At 44.0% G+C, this 21,245-nt stretch overlaps 1 protein-coding gene across 1 annotated transcript in view; it reads right to left on the reverse strand.

Annotated features, from left to right (window-relative positions):
- The window catches only part of PITPNC1 (phosphatidylinositol transfer protein cytoplasmic 1), a 117,550-nt gene that overhangs the window by 71,131 nt on the left and 25,174 nt on the right, over positions 1-21,245 (reverse strand). Inside the window, exon 5 of the mRNA XM_057499536.1 lies at positions 11,837-11,908. Coding sequence (XP_057355519.1) covers positions 11,837-11,908 — 72 coding nt within the window. The remainder of the gene's footprint in view (positions 1-11,836; positions 11,909-21,245) is intronic.

Raw genomic sequence — 21,245 nt, forward strand, 5'->3', positions numbered from 1 at the left:
TCTGAGTGCTTTTCATGATAACATAGTTAATCCTCCCAATACCTGATGAGTAGGAACTGTTATTACACCCATTTCTAGGAGCACAAAAAGGTGAAGCACCATGCCTTAACCAGCCGCCATGTGGCTGACCCAGGAATCAAACCCAACCGGTCTGACTCTAGGGCCTGCGGCCTTTATCCCTTCCGCCTCTATCCTGTTGATTACTACCTTAGAGCAACAGGGCTGTCACCTCTGGCAGCAAAGATGTGCCAGTCAGGATCCCCTACCGGTAAGCGGGAGCCTACGAAGGACTGGTTCTGAAACCAGGGAAGAGGCCACTAAGCGAAGAATCCAGGGCTCCAGCCAGTGACCCCTCCCTCCTCCACCTTGGATAAGTGAACTCAAAACCTCTCAAGGATATGTAACTTCTCAGTGTATGTCCGATGTTGCCCATACTGGATGGTGGAAAAGGAGCAGGGACTGCAGAGGTAGGAAATGTGAAAACTTAGCCCCTTCCCTCCAAAAGAATACGCCAAATTAATTTCTCCACTTGCAGATCTCCAAGAGTGAACTCAAGTGGTTTCCATGAAGTATAATGCAAGTTAAAGAGAAGAAAAGAACCACTGTATATGGAATATTTGACATGTATCATCTCACTGAATCTTCCTAATAATCCTCTGAAGTGGGCATCGGTTTCCCTTTTAGCATCTGGGAAGTTCAGAACAATGATGTTCCATTTTCACTGCTCTCCAGAGCCCTGCCTTGGACCCCGTTCGGTCCGAGGCTGGTGAGTTTTCTGGATCGAGGGCATTATCCTGCTAAATGGTTCTGGCCAGCTGCTAGCTTTGGGTGGATTCCTAAAGTGTCCTCATCCAAAATGCTCCAAGACCCAAAGGTTGTTGGTCACCATCTATCATGAGCAATCCATTCACTGAGGTACCAACAACTGGGCTCACCAAACATAAACACAAAGCTCTAGGTAAATAAACAGGAAAGCTATGCCTTATTTTTTCTAAGTGAAGTGCTCTGTTTTCCCACAGTAATCAGGTCTGTTATGAGGGGAAAAAAAAGCCAAACATTTGGGAAACAACTGCAAAGTGACAGGAACTGAGAATGGAACACAGAAAATAGGAGTCGTCTGAGTCAAAAGCGGTGGGTAAATATTTTTTTAAACTCAAAAGACAAACATCCAGAAGGATACCAAGGATCATGTAACAAATAGCCACTACCCACCACTCAAAATGAACACATGCAAGCATTTTGTTGTATTTGATTCTGATTCTGCCCCTATTTTTTTTCCAAAAGGAAGTTTCATATTTTAAGTTGACCTCTTCCCCTTCTACTCTAGGCTGACAGCTATCATAAATTTGCTGTAAATTTGGTTCACATTTTTATAAACTTTGTATTTCATTCAACATGTGAATGTATCCATAAAGAATATATTCTTAAATTATTTTAATGGTTTCCCATTCTTAGGTTTGTAAACTCCTTTTGGAATTTGCTTTTTAATATGGAGTGAGGTGATGATCTAATAATATTTTATTTTTCCACATGAAGTGTCAACTGACCCAATGTCATTTTCCGAGAAAATGACCCAGTGTCTTTCCCCCCTACTAATTTGAGATGCTTTATGTACTATGATCAAACTCCCATTATCAGCTTAGGTCTATGTGTATCTTTGTGCCAATACCACACTCACATAATATGGTTTTGTTATCTGGTATGACGGATTCCCTTCCTTGTTCTTTGTTCAACGTTTGTTCTGGCTATTTTTGGACTTGATTCTTCCATTTTAATTTTACAAACAATTCATGACAATCCTGTTGGGATTGTGACTGGATTTACATTTCATTTGGAGATTAATTTAGGAAATAACTTACTTCTTTATTGTATTTAGTGTTCCAATCCAGGAACATGGAGCATTTATTGTTTGTTCAGGTCTTTGCTATGACCATTAATATTTTGGTCTATAAAAGTTAGATTGTTCCTACGTGCCTAAAAGTTGTGTTGGTTTTAATAAACCATTAATAATTTGGCTTGTACAAGTTAGATTGTTCCTAGGTGCCTTAAAGTTGTGTTGGTATTAATAATGGTGCTTGCCCTCAAAGAGCTTTAAATGAGTTGGAGGGATAGATAATTAAATGAGCAATTACTATACAGCAGCATGATAAGTGCTGGAGCTGGGCACCAGTAGGGTAGTATACTAACATCTAGGCAAGTGCAGAGCCTGGGCTCTAACCTTTAGCAGGGCTGTACACTTAGAAGTCTAGCCTGCATCATCCCCATCTGCCTTTTGAAAACTTCAGGACACAACCCAGAGTGTGAAATTACCCAGAGCCTGGGGTTTCTGCAGTTTCAAAAATCTCCATTTCATAAACATCTTCTGGTGAAAAAAATCAATGCCAATGCTAATAATAGTTATGATTAGGCTAATTTTTTTTTCCTGTTTCATTAATGAAATCAGTATATCACCTAATAGAGAGAGCAGACTGGAAACTTCTGCTTTGTGGCTACAAAAAGTCAAAAACAAAAGACTCGTGTAACCTTGAGTAAGTTGTTTGACATCTCATTGCAACATATAATAGTTCCTCAATTTTGATAAGACATGTCTTAAGAAGAAACACACACACACACACACACACACACGCACACACACGTATTTTTTTTTGGCAAAGAGTATGTTACATGATACTTCATTCCTGAATATGTTAGCACATATCTCAAAAGAACAAGGACATTCTCCTACATATCTGCAATGTAATGATCACAGGCAAGAAATTTAATATTGACTTAATACTATACCATACTGTTATCTAGTATATGGCCCATATTCAAATTCCCCAAATGTCTTAATAATATTTCCCCCCCCAGCACCACCCCTTCCTTAATCCAGAATCTAATCAAGGATTAGGCCTTAAATTTAGTTATTGAATTTCTTTAGTCTCCTTTAATCTAGGGCAGTTGCCTAGGTTTTTGTTTTGTTTGGGGGTTTAATGACGTGTTCTTTCTTGAAGAGATTTGGCTAGTTGTTTTATAGCACGTCCCTCAATTTGGATTTGTGTAGTGTTTTCTCTTGATTGAATTTGGGTTAAACATTTTGGGTAAGGGTAATCCATAGGTGATTTGAATCCACACTGTGTCACTGGGAGGCACATTATGTCAGTTTGTCCTATTATTGGTGATGCAAAATTTGCTCACTCGAAGGTTTCCACTAGATTTCTCCACTGTTTGTAATTAATACATAATCTCTGGGGTGATACTTTGAGGCAGTGTGAACTCCTGTTCGCCAACATTGTTTCACTCCGTGGTTCCCGCATCCACTGATGACGTGTGCATGAGTCAGTTATTACTATGGTAGCCATGAAATGGTCTCCCAGATCTGTAGCTGGTATTGTTTTTCTAGCCCTGACCTCTGGCTTCCCAACCGTGACTTAGCCTCGTCCATTTGCGCTGCTTTTGACCAGCTTGGTTAACTATCATCCTACCCCTTAGTCCCAACAGGTCAACACAGCCTTTTGGGATTTACCACAGCATCGGTGAACCTCATCTAGACAGAAAGCAAATACGTTATAGCTATTAAGCTATACCTATAAACAACAATGATTATTAGCAGCAAATTCTGCAGAGGTAACCTGCAATGTGACTGCAACTTAGAGAGCCAGAAAGTTAGTCTTCATGTTGGATGGGTGCTTCTTTGCTAATGTTTTTTTTTTACATCTAACACTCAGATCCCAAATTGTACCACAAATAGCAAAGGCAACATCTCAAGGAATCAAACATGATGTGTCTTCCATTGTCCCCAAAATGAGATTATTAGACACATAGTGAGTAAGGACACTGACTTTCCACTTCATGGACCAAAGTGAATAATAATCCTTTGAAATTGCAAATGGGGGTGTTCTGTGCAAGATTCTTTTTAGCACATACTGATTTTTTATAGAAAATTGCAGATTTTGTAGGTGGCTGGGTGTTATAATCTAAGGTTAAGAACAGAACCACAGAAGTTGAAGACATCAGAGATCATGTCTAAAAATAAAGCAAATGCTTTTTTTCTTTCGATAATCCTCAATTAGAAGCCATTTAAGGAAAAGATCATTGGCTTCAGAGACTTGTAAATATGGATTATACAGTTGTCACTGGCACTCTTGCCTTACAAATTAATTTTAGTACATTCTGAAATGTGTAAATAAATTATTTTACCCTATATCCAACCATGTTGCCCTTTTGATATTAAAAATACTAATAATGAAACAAACTTCTTGATGGCTATTACAATAACAAATCCTCAATAAACAGAGTTCTCTTTAGATGATAAAACTCTTTGTCCGTTGATAACTTCAGTGGAAGCTATTTATGGTTAGGGGGGATCTTTTCTAGCCATCTATCTCTTCAAGGCATTGCAGGTCAAAATATTGAAATGTTTACTCAATTCACCCAAAAAAGACACCCACTCAGGGGAAGACACTAGATTTCTCAGGAAACCTTTGTAGTTAACTAAATGAGATAACTGAACTCCCTAAAACCAAGCCCTACTCAGTGACTGAAAATGAGCCTTAAACAAGGAGAAAAGATAATCATCAGAAGCTGGACTTGAAAGCCATGGAATATCCTTCTCAGGACCATCCTGAAGCATCCAGAACTTTCTTTTTTTGGTCACTCTTCTCTCTAGATACCCTCACTCCTTTCCATCTCTGAATCATGACCTACTGCTCTCTCTGAACTCAGATTCATACATCCAACCCTTTACCCGCCATTTCCACCTGGAGGTCCCATTGGTATCTCAGACTGGTCGTGTCAAATGCAACTGTGGATTTCCCCGAGACTCTGCTTCTCTTCCGCTGCTCCCCACTGTGGTAATGGCACCACCACCCAACGAGGGTCAGTTGATAAAGCCGGAAATCCTGAGGTCACACTTATTTTGCAGTCCCCCTCACGCATCAAATTCCAACAGCAGGTTAGTCTGTTTCCAAAGCATATCTATCCTCCTCTCTTTATCCGCCCTCTTCCCAGACCAAGCCGCCCTTCACTTTGGTCTGGATTAATGCCAATGCCCGCCGGCTGGGCTCCCTGCTTCCATTCTTGCTATCCTACCACCCATTTTTCCACAGAAGGGTCAAAGCAAACATTAAAAATGAAAATCACCTAATCTTATGTGGAAGCATAACCTGGATTCTGGGACAGAAGAAGAACATTCATGGGAAAACTGGTGAAATCTGAATAAAGACTGTAGTTTTGAAAAATGTAACATGGTTACAGAACATACTAACATTAGGGGAAGCTAGGTAAAGGGTATATGAAAACTCTTTATACTATTTTTGCAACTTTAGTATAAATTTAAGATTATTCCAAACTAAAAAGTTTATTTTAAAATCCCATAAATATGTCTCTTTTGTGTTGAAAATCCTTGCCTAACCTCCCACTGCACTAAATTCCAGACTCTTTGCCGTGGCTGGAGGTCTTATGTGATCTGGCTTCTGTTACTTCTTTTAATCTCATTTCCTCCCAGTCTGCTCTCACTCCTAAGGCTCAGCCACCGGTTTTCTGATAGTTCCTAGAATGTGCCAGGCTGTGGAAGGGCCTTGGGTCTTTGTCCTTTTTGTCCCTGTATAGTTTGCTAGGGTTGCCATAACAAAATACCATAGTTCGAGTAGCTTACACAACACTATTCTATTTTTTTCACAGTTACGGAGGCTAGAAGTCCAAGATCCAAGTGCTCGCAGGTTTGGTTTCTTCTGAGGCCTCTTCCCTTGGCCTGCAGACAGCCAGCACTTTGCTGTGTCTTCACATGTTCTTTCCTCTGGGTTTGCTCATCCTGTTTTGTGTGTCCAGGTTTCCTTCTGTTAGGGACAGCAGTCAGACAGAATTAAGGCCCACCCTAGTGGGACTCATTTGACTTAATCACCTGTTAAAGGCCTTATCTCCAAACACCATCACATTCTGAGGTACTTCAATGGAAGAATTTGGGGAGGACACAACTCAGCCCATAACGGTCCACTTGCCCGGACAACCCTCAGACCGTTGGCGCCGTCCATCCTTAGGTCTCGTGTAGGCTTGACACCTCTTCTGAGAGGCACTTCCTGACCAAATGGCTTCAAGCTGAGCTCCCCCTCCATCCTCTTTATTGCCTTCTTCACACACTCTACAGCTGGGATTCTCCATTTGTTTACTCACTTATCTGTTCCGCCCCCTCCTCCCCACGCCCGTGACTAGTGGAGGCCTTGCCTGTCTTACTGCTCTTTCCTCTGTGCCTCATATGATGCCTGGTACATAACTGATGCTCAAAATTTGTTGACAAGAAATGATTTGTTGACAATTCAGACAAAAGCAGAATCTCATTAGGAAATCATCATTAACCAGTTAATTCCAAGGTATGATCATCACAGAAGAAATACCTAGTATTTGCACAGTGCTTTACCATTTATGAAGTGCTTCCAGGTAAATTAACCTGTATGAATCCTCCACACTCTGATGCAAGCTTTACTTACTCTGTTTTCTTCATAAAGAAACCAAGACTCCATTGGTTAAGGTCAGATAACTGGACTTAAATGTTGATCTTTTGTTTCATAAAGAACAGCTTTGTGTTCTAAGACCATTACAACATAGCTGAACTAGAAACTAAAGAAGTTCCATGTACTTCTTTTAGGCAACCTCCAAGGAGAGCTCTGTGAAGGATAGACTCATGATTCCAGGAACTAACCTGAGCATCTGATCAGAGGAGTTTTGTCACTGAGGAATTAATGGCTGACAAGAATAAATATGGTGCCCTAAGCCCCTTTTATTGTGGTACGGGTGGAGGTGGTTATGGACATGTTTTTTGTAAAGCGTTCTGTTTCTAGGGTTGAAGAAGTGAAGAAATTTGGGGAACCTGATTTCCTAAGTGTTCCTAGTTGGTTTTAAATAGCACTTAATACTCCCTTTAAAAGCTGTCGTTTTCAGCTTTGATTCCCCTTGGGTTCAACTGTGGGAACTTTACAGATACCAATGCCTGGTACCCCCCAAGAGGAATCAAATCCGAATCCCAGGGGGGTGGGATGGTGGCATCAGGAGGGCCAAAGCTTGCCAGGTAACTTTAATGTGCAGCATACCCCATGTCCCCCACAGAGAACATGGAGGGGGGACTTTAGAACTACCTCACTCCCAACTGGAGAATTCAGCATTCCTAGAGGGATGGTGTTCTATGTTGGCTGGATTAGACCAGTCCGCACCCAGGGCCAATTAAATCGGAGTCCCAGGATGGGTGGACCCCTGCCACGAGCTGCTGTTCAAACTTCTCATGTGAGGCCAGTGTGCAGCCAGGGTTGAGAGCCACTGCTGTAAATGGAGCCTGCTTTGTTTGGAAGAGGAAGTAAAGGCAGGGCTGCCCCCAGTTAACCCCACTGAACAGCAGTAACCTGGCAGCCGCATCATATGAGTGCTAAGCACTGACTCTCCTACGTCTAGATTTATGGCCTTGGGCAAACAACGGGACCTCACCTTGGCATGGTGCTGCCCTCCCAGCACTAATGAAGCCTAAATAATTCTCATCAGTATGTGCACAAAGTATACAGGCCTCATTTTAAGACAATGCTCCCATTGTGTTCTGGTTAATGGATTCACAGTTTATAGGTTTTTATGATCATGAATATACTAGCTTTACTTAACAAGGGAAAGAAGATATTCATATCTAGCCATCCCACTACTAGTGTTTTTAAGTAGATACTGAGCCTTGAAAAAAATTACTTAAAAAGTAATTGATAATAGGATAACAGCATGTACTCTTATTCAATCACTAATCAACATGATTATCACTAACGTCTTTCAATTTAATTATTACTTCTTATCATCATCAATTTCATTAAATTTTGGCAGGTAGGGGAGGAAACAGGGTGCAGATAGCAGTATGAAGGACGCTAGCTGGGTGATAAGACTATACACCCAGAAAATGCAAAGAAATGAACTGAGTTTATTAAATAATTTGGCAGAGCAGAGAGACAAGAGAAATATCCACTACCTCACTGCTTTCTTTAGCAACTCTGCCTCCCACCCATGCCATCCTCATCCCTGGACAGAAAAGGGGCATGCCAGCACATGCTCTCTGCTTAAGGCTCAAGTTTTGAACCCCCGGACAAAGCTATCTTTTCAATAATTAAAGTATTTTACATAAATATATATTTTGCACGTTCTGATTTTGAAGCATTAACAAGCGTGAATGAAAACCAGTGAAGTCTTCCTTTTCTGCCTCTCTGGGACCACCCTTGAACCAGCTGGGTGACCAACAGCTGCTGCTGAATATGTAAACAAGAGGAAGGCAAATTGGCAAAGAAGCCTAATCAAGCTGCGGCTGCCCTGGTTCAGTGGCCTCAGGAGCAAGAACTGGGGCCTCTTCGGTGTACAGATGGCATGACCTGGGCTTGGCAAGTTGGGTGCCTTGAGAGAGAGATAAGGAGCTGGCCCCACGGGCAGTCTTAGCGTCAGCAAGTTGGGGAGAAGGAGGTAATACAGGGCGCAATAGCTGGTGCTTCTCTCAGAGGAAGCCAACTGTGTTGACAAGGACTGCATACAAGTGCCCGTGGGTTGTGCTTCTCCTGTAGGCCGGCCTGAGTCCCAGATGGGCCTGGTCCTTGGCATGAGCAGAGGGCACTCACCCCAAGCATGGATTCTGACTTCAGGGAGGCTAACCTGGTATTTTAAATTCCTAGCAGAGTAGTATAAAGAACTTAGCACCTGCCAAAAAGGGCTACAAGATAATAAATGATAATAATGTGGATTTTTTGGACTCTTTGAACCGGGTGGAGGATAAACCAGAGGTCTATGCCAGTCTTAACCAGCCAGAAGGATTATGGTGAGGCTACACATTTGCTCCACGTCACTACAGATGGAGCGGGATTTAACTATTCGTGAGGACAGAGACATAGAGAAAAAGAGAGAGCAAGGGAATTTGGAAAGATTAAAAGATATTAAAAATTCCCCCATATTTTCAGATTGTGCCAGGAAAAGCAATCCAGGCTTGTCTGATGTGTATCAGCCTTTTCCTGACGGTCCTCAGCTACATCAAAATGGCCAAGCCCGCTTCAATGTCCAGGACCTGGCAATTGTTTAAAGAAGCACACTTAAGTATGGAATGGTGTGCAGTCATTAAAAATCATACTGGGAAAGATACCTTCTGACATGCTAAAAGCAGCATACAATTGGGAGAACTGGTTAAAAAATAAATTCATTATAGTGATCTGTGATGCGAATCAAAATGCTAACAGCAGTCATTTTTATTACAGGATTATCTGAATTATGGGATTACCATTGATTTTTCTGTTCTTTCTTGGAGGGGGGGGGGTTCCTTTTTGCATTTTCCAGGTTTTAATAATTGTGTGTTCCTTTTCCAATCAGGAAAAAAGTCATTATTTTACAAGCGTTCAAGGTTAAGCACAGTGTGACATTATTTTAGACACTGAAGTATTGATGAAGTTGGCCAGCAAAGTGCCTCTTCTTCCAGGCTGCTGAGAAGGGTATGACCCTCAGCCTTCTGCTTGAGGTCGCCATCACTAGGCGATGCTACCTACTGGGGGTCTTGAACTTACTGGGGGGAGAGTACACCTACCAGCTGCTGTCTTCTTTCCTCTGGACAGCTCCAGGAACTGGAGGAGGCATTCGGCTGCACAGCTGGTGGGGAGCTCTATCAAGAGGTCACATTTTTGAGATCTAGTGGGGGCTCTTCTGATTTGAGTGTCTCTCTACTCAGGAGTCAGCAAACTGGGGACCAGGTAGTAAATACTATAGGCTTTGTGGTCCATATGGTCTCTGTTCATGTTCAACTCTGCCATCCTAGCTTGAAAGCAGCCTAGGTAATCCACAAATGAGTGTGGCTCTCTGTTCTAGTAAAACTTTATTTACAAAAAAAATATAGTTTCCCAGTCCCTGATAAATTCCAGGTTTTCTGACTTATTTCAATGGCATGGAGAGATCAGGTATAAGCCAAGTCAGTCCCTATAAATGCAGTAAGTCCCCCTTATCTGTGGTTTCAGTTACCCGTGGTCAACTGAGGTCTGGAGGCAGATGATCCGCCTTCTGACATACTGTCAAAAGGTCATCAGCAGCCTGAGGCTACGTCATAACACCCGCATCATTCACCTCACTTCATCTCATCACACAGGCATTTTGTCATTCACATCATCACAAGAAGGGTGAACACAGTTCAGTAGGAATTTTGAGAGAGGGAGACTACATTATGAGTTATTGTTAATCTCTTACTGTGCCTAATTCATACATTAAACTTTATCATAGGTAGGTATGCATAGGAAAAGCATAGTATATCTAGGGTTTGGTACTATCCACAGTTTCAGGCATCCAGTGGGAGTCTGGGGACATATCCCCCCGTGGATAATGGGGGACCACTGCAGATGGATCATTATTGAGTGCCCCTCTCACGTTCCTTCTATACTGAGGTTTGACCAGTGGTGACTCTTCACACCAAAGGAAGGGAAGCCCATTATTATACTTATGTTTTGAGGCATTTAATATGTTGGCTTTTTCACCAGTTAAACTACGAGTCCCTGAAGTTTGAGAAATGAGCCTGCATTTTTAATACCATCCATGTAACTCACATAGTGACATATAAACAGAAGGTGCTTGACAAGCTCTTGCTGAATACAGAAGGAGCGAATGCGTATCCTCCCTCGCCAAGCTGGTGTGAAATGTAGTTCTTGAGTGACACCTCTTGGGAACCATTCAAGCTCTGTCCTGGCAGATTCCACCTTGAATGGGACAACCTGTGTCCTGCACAAACACACCATACCTTCCAGAAGAATTTTTTCCTGCCTAGGCGAGGAACTTTCTAGAAGATGTTGTTTAAAAACGTCCACATGAAGAACCACGGCCTGGCCAAAGCTGTTCCTTTTAGAGGGTTTCTTAGTTTTCCCCTGTGACCGTTTTCACATGAAGGGTTTTTAAGTTGACGATGTTTGAGTCCTCAGATCTTGCTTCATTTAGGTACCTTCACAGCCTCCTGCATTCCATTTGATTCCTTTGGCTCACAGAGGGCACCCAAGGGGGGGTTCCCTTGTCAGGAAACTCTCCCTTGCCCATTTTGACACAGTCTCAATCTTCAGCATTTTCCACAAATGCAAAACATGTAAATGAAGTAGAAATTAACAGGTGAAGCCTTGCAGCACCATGAATCCAGGCTCTTCCCTCAATGGGACCTGATGGAACCCACAGGCCAATCTTCAAAGGTCAAAACATTTGCTCCAAAGAAGAGAGAGTTTAGAAATGTAATGCTCTGAAACAAAGAGGCTCGGGTAAAAGCCAGGAAGATGGATTTTAGGCAATACTAATAAACAAAGCACTTGGCTGGAATTTAGTAAGAGTTAGAAAGCCTCATGAGTTAAGTATTCTGCAGGAGGTACACTGATTTTCAGGTGTGATACGTGGGTACATGTGTATATAGGCGAACATACGCACCACCTAGACAATATATACAGTATGTACACATATTTGATTATATTCATTTTTTCTAAGCAAATGTTAATAGTCACTGAGGAGATGTATGCTCAATCCAATGATCAGAAATAAAAGTTAAAAGGTCCCCACCATCCTTTAAACCCCTGATGACAATCACTCCAGGTCACAGAGATTTTTGCATAGAGACCCAAGGAAAGAACAAAAAAAGAATGGAAAGAAAAATGAGATGAAAAGGTAGACAATGAAATAATTCCTGGGAGAAATCCCAAGGAAAGAGCCCTCAGAAGTCAAAGGCCAGAGCTTCTCCGAGGTCCCAGGCACAGATGCTGCTGCTGGCCCTGGCCGTACAAGAGGCTGTGGGAAGTGCTGTGACCCCCAGAGCCCAGGAGGCGAGAGCACGGTGTGGAATGGGGGAGCTACTCACGCTGTCGTTACTTCCTTTGTTGTCCTCATACTTGGTTTCTATGTGAATGGAGAATTTCGGCAGAAAGGAACACTGTGGACAAAGAGTAAAGTTTCATTAGCATACCATCCTTCTCTTTCCACCCTTCCACATAGCCTCTGGATGCTATTTGGTTCGGAGCACTGTCTGCAATCGATAACGTTAAGGTAACTAGGTCAATATCCAAATCCAGACAAGAAAAGCTGCCTTTGGCAACGTGAATACAATTCATCCAGGAGTCAGGCCAGAGAGAATAATAATCAATGGAAGGCAAGTCGCCGAAGAGGACATTTCCAAAAGGAGTTGTTCTGTGGGCCCTGCCACAGGCTTCCGCAAAGCAAATCCCTGAGACAGACAAGCTCAGTTCTAGGACGCTTACCTTTGGTGAGAAGCTGCCATTGCTGGATACCTGGGGACCCAGACTTAACCTTCATAGAAATATTCATATAAAAGTAGAGAGGTGCTATAGAACTTCATGGCTGTAAATTATTGATGTCAGACAGACCTCACTTTTGGTTTTGGATTTATCACTTGATAGCTCTGTGACTTTGGAGAAATCATTTAATTTTTTTGAATCCCAGTAGTATTAAAACATGAATAATAACTATTACCTAATAGTGGCATGGTGAGGATTAAATAAAATCACGCACATAAAACATACAGCACTGGGCATAGAGTAAGCATGCAATAAATGGCAGCAATTGGTATGAGTCTGCAGCTGAGCTTGACATAAAAGAGAGTCCTTCTTTTTGCCAGCGGAGGGAAGAGAAACCTCAAATGCACACCACCTAGTGTCCCAGTCTCATTTAAAGGGTTAAGGTAGCATGAGTGGAGGACCGTGATGGATGCTGATACAACCTCCCTCCTTCTGGCACTGAGCTGGGCATTAACTTTCTTGGCCACCAGAGATGGGATTGAAGACTAATGGGTAAAATGACCCAGCAACTCCACTGGGAGCAGCAGGTGTTGGAGAAATGAGACTTGGACTGATATGCTTACAATCCCAAGAGGCTGGCTCCGTTACTTATTTATCCAATGCACAGAGTACATATTCTATACCGGGCACATCTCAGTGCTAACAAGTTCTAAGTCATTTATTCCTTTTAACCCACCCCATGTAGTAGGTACTACTATTTTCATCCCTGCTTTAAAGATGAGGAAACAGAGGCCCATAGAGGTTAAGTAAATGCCCCATGATCACCTAATTCGTAAATAGTACAGCCCAGTGTCCATGCTCTTGATTGTTACCCCACTGGTTCTCAAAGTGGGGTGTCCAAACCTGCAGCAGAGTCCTGGAACTCGTTAGACATGCAGTCTTCTGGATCCAACCCCAGACTCACTGAATCAGCAATGCTGGGGATGTAACCCAGGCATGTGTGTTTAACAAGCCCTCCAGGGGATGCTGAGGAAGCCTCAAGTAGGAAAACCACCTCACTACACCATGCACGGGAAACAGACAGAATGTGTTACCTCGAACTCCCAAGTCCACAGTCCACACTACATGCCCTCACCCCACGCACTTCACCCCCATGATGACTGTGATCCCCTCTGAGCCCAGCTGAGAACCCTGGTGGCATCTGCACAAGAAGGCAGAGGCATGCTCCACATTGCTAATCATCAGAAAAATGCAAATTAAACCACAGTGAGATATCACCTCACACCAGTTAGGATGGCCAACATCCAAAAGACAAACAACAACAAATGTTGGCAAGGATGTGGAGAAAGGGGAACCCTCCTACACTGCTGGTGGGAATGTAAATTAGTTCAACCATTGTGGAAAGCAGTATGGGTTCCTCAAAAAACTCAAAACAGAAATAGCATTTGACCCAGGAATTCCACTCCTAGGAATTTACCCTAAGAATGCAGCAGCCCAGTTTCAAAAAGACATATGCACCCCTATGTTTATCACAGCACTATTTACAGTAGCCAAGAAATGGAAGCAACATAAGTGTCCATCAGTAGATGAACGGATAAAGAAGATGTGGTACATATACACAATGGAATATTATTCAGCCATAAGAAGAAAACAAATCCTACCAGTTACAACAACATGGATGGAACTAGAGGGTATTATGCTTACTGAAATAAGCCAGGCAGAGAAAGACAAATACCAAATGATTTCACTCATCTTTGGAGTATAAGAACAAAGCAAAAACTGAAGGAACAAAACAGCAGCAGACTCACAGAACCCAAGAATGGACTAACAGTTACCAAAGGGAAAGGGACTGGGGAGGATGGGTGGGAAGGGAGGGATAAGGGGAAAAGGGGGCATTACGATCAGCACACATAATGTAGAGGGGGGCATGGGGAAGGCAGTATAACACAGAGAAGACAAGTAGAGAAGAAGCTATTGCACCTTACTACGCTGAATGGACAGTGACTGTAATGGAGTATGTGGTGGGGACTTGATAATGGGGGGAATCTAGTAACCACGATGCTGCTCATGTAATTGTATATTAATGATACCAAAAAAAAGAGAAGGCAGAGGCCTTGGATGTGCCATTGATAATTCTCCTGACATCACATGCCTGTGTGCATTTAGCATTCATCTGCCTTGATCTGAGTGAAACAAGCAAGCTGAACCGTGACTAAGGAAACACAGAAACAATCAATCCCAGTAATTGCCTTACGGAGAATGAGGCCTCACATTTATCCCTTAACACCTTCTTTGCTGTCTCCTCTCAAACCTCTTGCTTCTTGACTGCAGCCCTCACACCTGGTCTCAGGGAGTCCCAAGGAGAAGTTGCTCCTTGGGAATCAAGACCCTGGAGGACTGGAAGCATCTCAGAGCCCCATGGCAGTGCTCTCGATGGACACGTGCACTTGGGGACCCTTTTAAAAATAATAAGCCTTCAGGTGAACTGATTTGCCCCTTTAAACCCATAATTCATGTGAGGGTCAGTCCAACGTGTGTACAGCACCAGGTGAGGAGAGAGGACAGAGGATCTGGGTGTGCGTGCAGCAGCGTGGAATCCCACAAGGAGTTTTTATTGCCTGAACTCTAGACCACTTAACTAAGGTCAAACAAATGAACTTTAGCATTGGGTATTTAACCCAAATACAAAATGCAAAACCTTTATGCAAATTAGCAGATGTTGTTATTTTTGAGTCAAGATCTTAGTTGTTTTTATATCGGAACGGCAACCCTGCCAGAGGCTGGGAGTGCACCTGGCTTCGGCACGGCAGTGGAGGACCCGGATCTGACAGGTCAGCTCCAGGCTGACCAGTGTTCTGTCCTTCAGCAGGGGTTTGGGACTGATAATCCCCATGGGATTACTGACAGCTCGCTTCTGGAGCCCTGCAGTGTGTGGTGTCTAAAGTTAAAATCAGAAGTATCTCTAGCTTGGGGCATTTTCACTGCTGTCACTTAAAATGTCCTGGCTAGATGTCCATCATGAGATGAACTTCTGGTTACCTCACACAGGTTAGCTTCCCTAAAAACCCAGCCCACTAATCTGAGCAGAGACTTAAGCAAGGTTTTTCCTTTCTGCCTGGCTGGCTCCCTAACGGATCTCACCACTAAGGTTATCCTAAATCCCTTCCTTTCTCAAGGACCTGTGCTTGGCTTCATTCTTCCTCCCTTGCAGCTGATAATTTTGATTTATAGTTGAACGAGGACGCAGACCACGTGATAGAAACACCTCCAGCTTCCTTCTCCTCCACTGCAAATTTTGGGCTTATTTCCTTACGCTGCTTCTTATTCTTTGTGAGTTAGAGAAAGACACTGTCTTTTTTGTTCCAAGGAAAAACAACATAGTGAGAAGAACTGAGACATAGGAGTCAATGGACCTGGGTTCAAATCAGAGCTGTACTGACGTGGGGAAATTATTTTCCCATTCCCACCCTCAGTTTCCCATACATGCAATGGGGCAATGCTTCTCTATTCTGTAGGGGTGTTGAGAAGGGCAACGAGATCATTCAGTTAAACCCAGCACAGTGCCTGGCATGTAGAATGTGCACAGTAAAAAATACTTGTTAGGTGTCTTTGGAAACTTGTTTTATTGATTATTTGCTTCCTTCCTGCAGCCTAAAAATATAATGACATGTCTTAAGAAAAAGTACCAAGTGGGTATGTTTCTTCTTCCAACTACAGTCAATCCCATTTCTCCTTGTCTACCCAATCCGACTCTATGAAATAAGGAGTCAGTGCTGTATCTCTACTTCGTCACCTCTCACCTGTCTCAACCAGTTCAAGAGGGTGTGGGATGACTGATTATTGAGTAATTTTTAAACCAGCAACACTCTTGCACCTCTACGGTACTGGACATGACTGAGCAATCCCTCCTTCCTAAAGCAGATCCTTCTCAGCGTCTTCCTCCCCTCCTTCGCCGCCCCCCCAGTGGAGGTGGTCCCTTATGTTCTGCCTTCCACCCTACCTTCTTGCTCCAAACCCTTTCCCTGGTGGTCTCACCTGCTCCTGACTTTTCCATGACTATTTTTTATGGATGGCTCCAAAACTGACCTCTTTAACCTCAGCTGCTCCTCTCAGATGTCCAGTTGCCCAGAGGCCGTCCCTAACAAGGGTCCTCCAGGCACACCAAACTTGACAGGTCCGTACTGAATTCAAATGTTCTCCTGTACTGTATGAGTTTCCTAGGGCTGTCATAACAAATCACCATGAACTTGGTGGCCGAAAGCAGCAGAAATTTAGCCTCTCAGTTCTGGAGGCTGTGTGCCTGGAATCAAGATGTTGGCAATGTTGGGGTCCCTCTGAAGGCTCTGGAGAACGATGCTTTCTGCCTCTTCCAGCTTCCAGTGGCCCCAGGTATTCCTGGGTTTATAGCTGCATAATGCCAAGTTCTGCCTCTGTCTTATATTAAACTCTCTCTGTGTGTCTCTGTCCTCTTCTTTTCTTATAAGACACCAGTTTGGGGATTTAGGTTCACTCTAAATCTAGTGTGATTTCATCTTACACCTCAAAGTCCTTAACTCATTACATCTGTGAAGACCCTGTTTCCAAATAAGGTCACACTCTGAGGTTTCAGTGGACATGAATTTTGAAGGGATGCTATTCAACCCACCACACTCACCCAGCACATCCAATGAACCCCCAGGCTTGCTTAGTTTCCCTCCATAAGGGGAAGACACAGAGCCTTCTATATCTGACCCTAATTTTCTTTCTGTCTCTGTCCTATATTCATTCTATGGCTCAATCACAGACCACTTCCCATTCCCTGGAACACTTCTGGCTGCCTTGTTTGTCCACAGTTCTCTCAGCCCGAAATCTCCTTCCTAAATCCCACAGACGGTATCAAATACCACTTCAGAACGATTATCCTGTGTGTGCACAGTATGTTTGTACCTTTGTCACAGCACCTATCTCCTCTTCCATCATCACAATTGGCTCACCAACCAGATAAGCTCTACTGCTATCCCAAGTCACCCCGCACCTCCCCTGCACCCCGCTGCCATGAGGAATGGCACGGGCCACAGCCACCCAGTTATTCAAGCATCGAGGCATCTCCTTTGAGTTTGCTCAGATCTGCTTTCTGTGACCAAGGGCTTTGCTCCAACTAGGAATACACCCGCCAAGCCAGTCATTCTCAAATATCCAGAGAAGAAGGGAGTAGCCACCTTCTAACCCTGCACTTCCTCAAAATGTATGCAATCCCCTAAGGATTCTGACACATTTCCTTGGGTGAGGGAGATCCCATATCACTGAGGGAAGTGTCAGGAGTGTGGCAGTGGGGAAAAAGTTGGGAACCAAACTGGAGCATGCTGCGGGAGGAGAGGCGTGAGGGGGTCACCCCCCGGCCGAACCTGGGAGACGGCGAAGGGATTCGGAAGACCCCTCTACGCTCTGTGGCACAGGCGTTTGGGAACGCTGAATGTTTCACGTCCTGTTTGGCCCACAACCAAATGATGGGATGCGGCTCCTTTGATTAGATTACCAAGATGATCAGATTACGTTACATTATATTTCTTTCTAGCGCAGGTGGATTCTGCCTGGCTTTGAAGAGGTAGGCTGCCGTACTGTGAGAGGGCCGTCCGGCTAGAACCTGAGGGAGGCACCTAGTCGCTGAGAGCCGCCCCTGGAAAGCTGGACTTCAGTCCCATGTCCACAAGGAACTGAATCCTGCCAATACCCAGTGAACCTGGAAGGGACACGGAGCTTCAGATGAGACTGGAGCCCTGGCTGACACCTTTCTTTCAGCCTGGTGACACTCTGAGCTAGGACCCAGCTAACCTGGGCCCCAATGGAAACTCTGAGATAAGAAGTTGTGCTGTTTTACGTTGCTAAGTTTGTGGGAAATTATTTTACACAGCAAAAGAAAACCAATACAACACTCAACCTCAAGAATCCAACCACTGCTTCCCTTCCAAATCACCCATACGGCTTTCACCTGAGTAAATTATCACTTGTTCTGAGGCTTGAACATGTCCAAGGAAATAGGGAATTTGTACCCTTTCTAGCTTATTAGTTCCACGTGGGTGTCATCTGCTTTGATAATAGCCACTGCTTATTGCCCAGGGTGGTATCTGCTGGTCACGGATGCCACGAAGCTTGCCACTAGCTGGTGTCGCGATGCAGCCCTGTGTACCTAGCCCTCAGGGAGCAAGAATGGTGCTTCAGTAGAACGGACATAGGTTTTGGAGTGAGACACACTTTGGTGCCAACTCCAGCTTCTCTTCTCACAATCTGTGTGACTTGGGGCAAATTCCTTAATCCTTCTGAGCTTCAGTTTTCTCATCCATAAAATGGAGATGCTATCAACTTCATAGCTGTGGAGTGGGGATTGAATGACATGATGGATGTCCAAGGCTGGCAGTATCTGGTAGGACAGGTACTGGAGAAATGTGGGCCCTTCCCACTGTACCCCTCTCCCCCATGAACTCCTACAGGCCACAGGGGGAAGAAAACAGAGCCAGAGTGGGTGTTGGTCTGGCACTGTGTGTGTGTGCAAGGAAGTGCAGGAGGCTGTGGGCCCCCTGGAGTGGCGGCACCAGGAGGGACACCTGGTCGGTCCTTCCCATGACAACGACAGAGCAGGTGCGGGCTCCTCCGGCCTCCCTCTGATCCCTGACCTGCTGTGTTGTGGAGAATATGCCATCTGAACTTCCAGATCATCCTCTCATTGTCTTCCTTTTCCTAAGGGCCTGGCAGCTCTTTCATCTGCTCAGGGGCCCTCTCCCGTCACCTCTTAGCTTTCCTCGACCCCCTGACAACTTCAGTTAGGGAGATAAGAATACTGTGGATCTCTGTGGACTTTCTTCTGTCCTAGATCTAAGGGTGTTCTGTCTGCTGGTTCACTCAATCTTATTTCAAAAGCCGAGGCTGAGAGAAGTTAAGAAATAACATCAAAACACAGCATTTGGGAGCAGGCCCCAGGGGTCCTGCACGGTGACCTTGCCTACAGCAGAGGGTTGGCTAGTGACTCCCGAGCATGACGAAGTGCTCTAATCCCCTGGGCCTGGGGGGCAGCAGGAGTCACTTTGCCCTCACCTCCCCCCTCCCCCCGCTCACCGCTCTCCTTCCTCCCCTGGGCCCATTCTTTTTTTTCTCATGAGAAAACTTTTTGTTCGTCTCTTTTTGACTAGAAAAGCAGCTTGGTCAGGATAATCCTAACAAATAAATAATTCACTTTATTACATCCAGAGTTTGGTTTGCCCCTACCTGTCCCCCCAACACCAAAAAAGATTGGAGCAGTGTCATGGAGAAATCACAGAAACAAGGCAAAAGCTCTCCTGTCATCTCCTCTCATTTTCTAGCTTAGATCTTTCAGACCAAGTAGGGTTGCTGTCATGCGCTCCCTGCCATGACCAGCTTCCTTTGTACCCAGTATCTGAGCATCTTTAATTTGCCTTCCAAACACAGCGGCATCCACTGGGATGAACCTCTTATTGCAGAGTGATCAGCCAGTACCTGTGAAGCCTCTAGCATCTAAAACCGAACATGCAGAAAAGTGATGGTTCTTTGTTGAATATTTAAATACATCTTTTGGAAGTGATGAGGGACTCTGCAGTTGGGGGAAAAAAATGCCAGGAGAGATGAATGAAGTACCTGGGCTTCTGCATGAATAACTTGCAGACACAAGCACACCCAGGTTCAGTGTGGGGAAGCAAAAGTGGCATATGCAAAATGCACACAGAACTGAATTTTCAATTCACTACAGACATGCTGTGGGAAAATGAGAGCTATTTTTAGTCCAGTGATTGATTAGGGTTGCTATGGCAATAAGCAATACTTACGTGAACAAAACTAAATGTAAGCAAGTCTTAAAGAGAAAGAAGCAACCACACTGGGAATTGCCTAGTTTCTGGATAGTGCTGGAAGCCCTTGCTGCAGTTTCCACCCCAGCACAGTGAGAAGGGATGGTGGCTGTAGAGAACGGGCCAGGGGAGACAAGTCTGAGGCTGTCTGGGCAATCTGCTCTTCAGAAGTGTGCAGTGGCAGAACTTCTGGAAGAATGTGCACACTTCATTTTGAAGATCATCATTACCGTCATACTACACTGCCATAGCACCCAGCACATGGTGAAGCTGATGGGTAGGAATCCCACCCTGTACCAGCTTACAAAGGAATGGAAAAATCATATTCTAACAATACATTCTAAACCTTAGTTAATGATGCCTCATCTGGTGGACTTGTTAAAAACAGACTCTAGGTTCCTCTCTTGATGATTTCCTTTCAGAAAGTTGGTGGAGTTCCAGGAGCCTACTCCTGAAACCAGGAATTGATTCTTTTTTTTCTAAATAGCTTTAGTCACATCCCATATTATTCACCCATCTCAAGTATACACGTCAGTAGTTCTTAGTATATTCACAGAATTGTGCAACCATTATCACAACCTAATCTCAGACTATTTTATCACCCCCAAAAGAAGCCCTGTACCCATCAGCAGTCTCCCTCCATTCCTAACTCCCTCCTACCCTATACCCTAAGCAACCACCGATTTGTTTTCTGTCTCTATGATTGTCTATTCTGGACATTTCATCAATTGTGATCTTCTGTGTTTGGATTCTCTCACTTAGCAACTTTTTTATGGCAGAATAATATTCCATCATGTGGACATATCATCTTTAGTTTACCCATTCTTCAGTTGACGGACATTTGTCTCCACATTTTTGGCTATTATGAACAATGCTGCCATGGACAATCTTGTACAAGTTTTTGTACGGACATATGTTTTCAGTTCTCTTGGGTATATACCTAGAGTGGAACTGCCGGATCACATGCAGGTCATAACACATGTTTAAGCTTTTGAGGAACTGCCAGATGGTTTCCCAAAGTAACCGTCCCATTCCACATTCCCACCAGTTGTGTATGAGAGTTCCAGATTCTCCACATTTTTGCTAACACTCACTATTGTCCTGGTGTTTCTTAACCTTGCGACATTTTGGAATACCTTGGATGATCCAAGGTAACCATAGTCAACATTCCTCATGTCCA

The sequence above is a fragment of the Manis pentadactyla genome, chromosome 4, assembly GCF_030020395.1.
Source record: "Manis pentadactyla isolate mManPen7 chromosome 4, mManPen7.hap1, whole genome shotgun sequence".
Lineage (NCBI taxonomy): Eukaryota > Metazoa > Chordata > Mammalia > Pholidota > Manidae > Manis > Manis pentadactyla.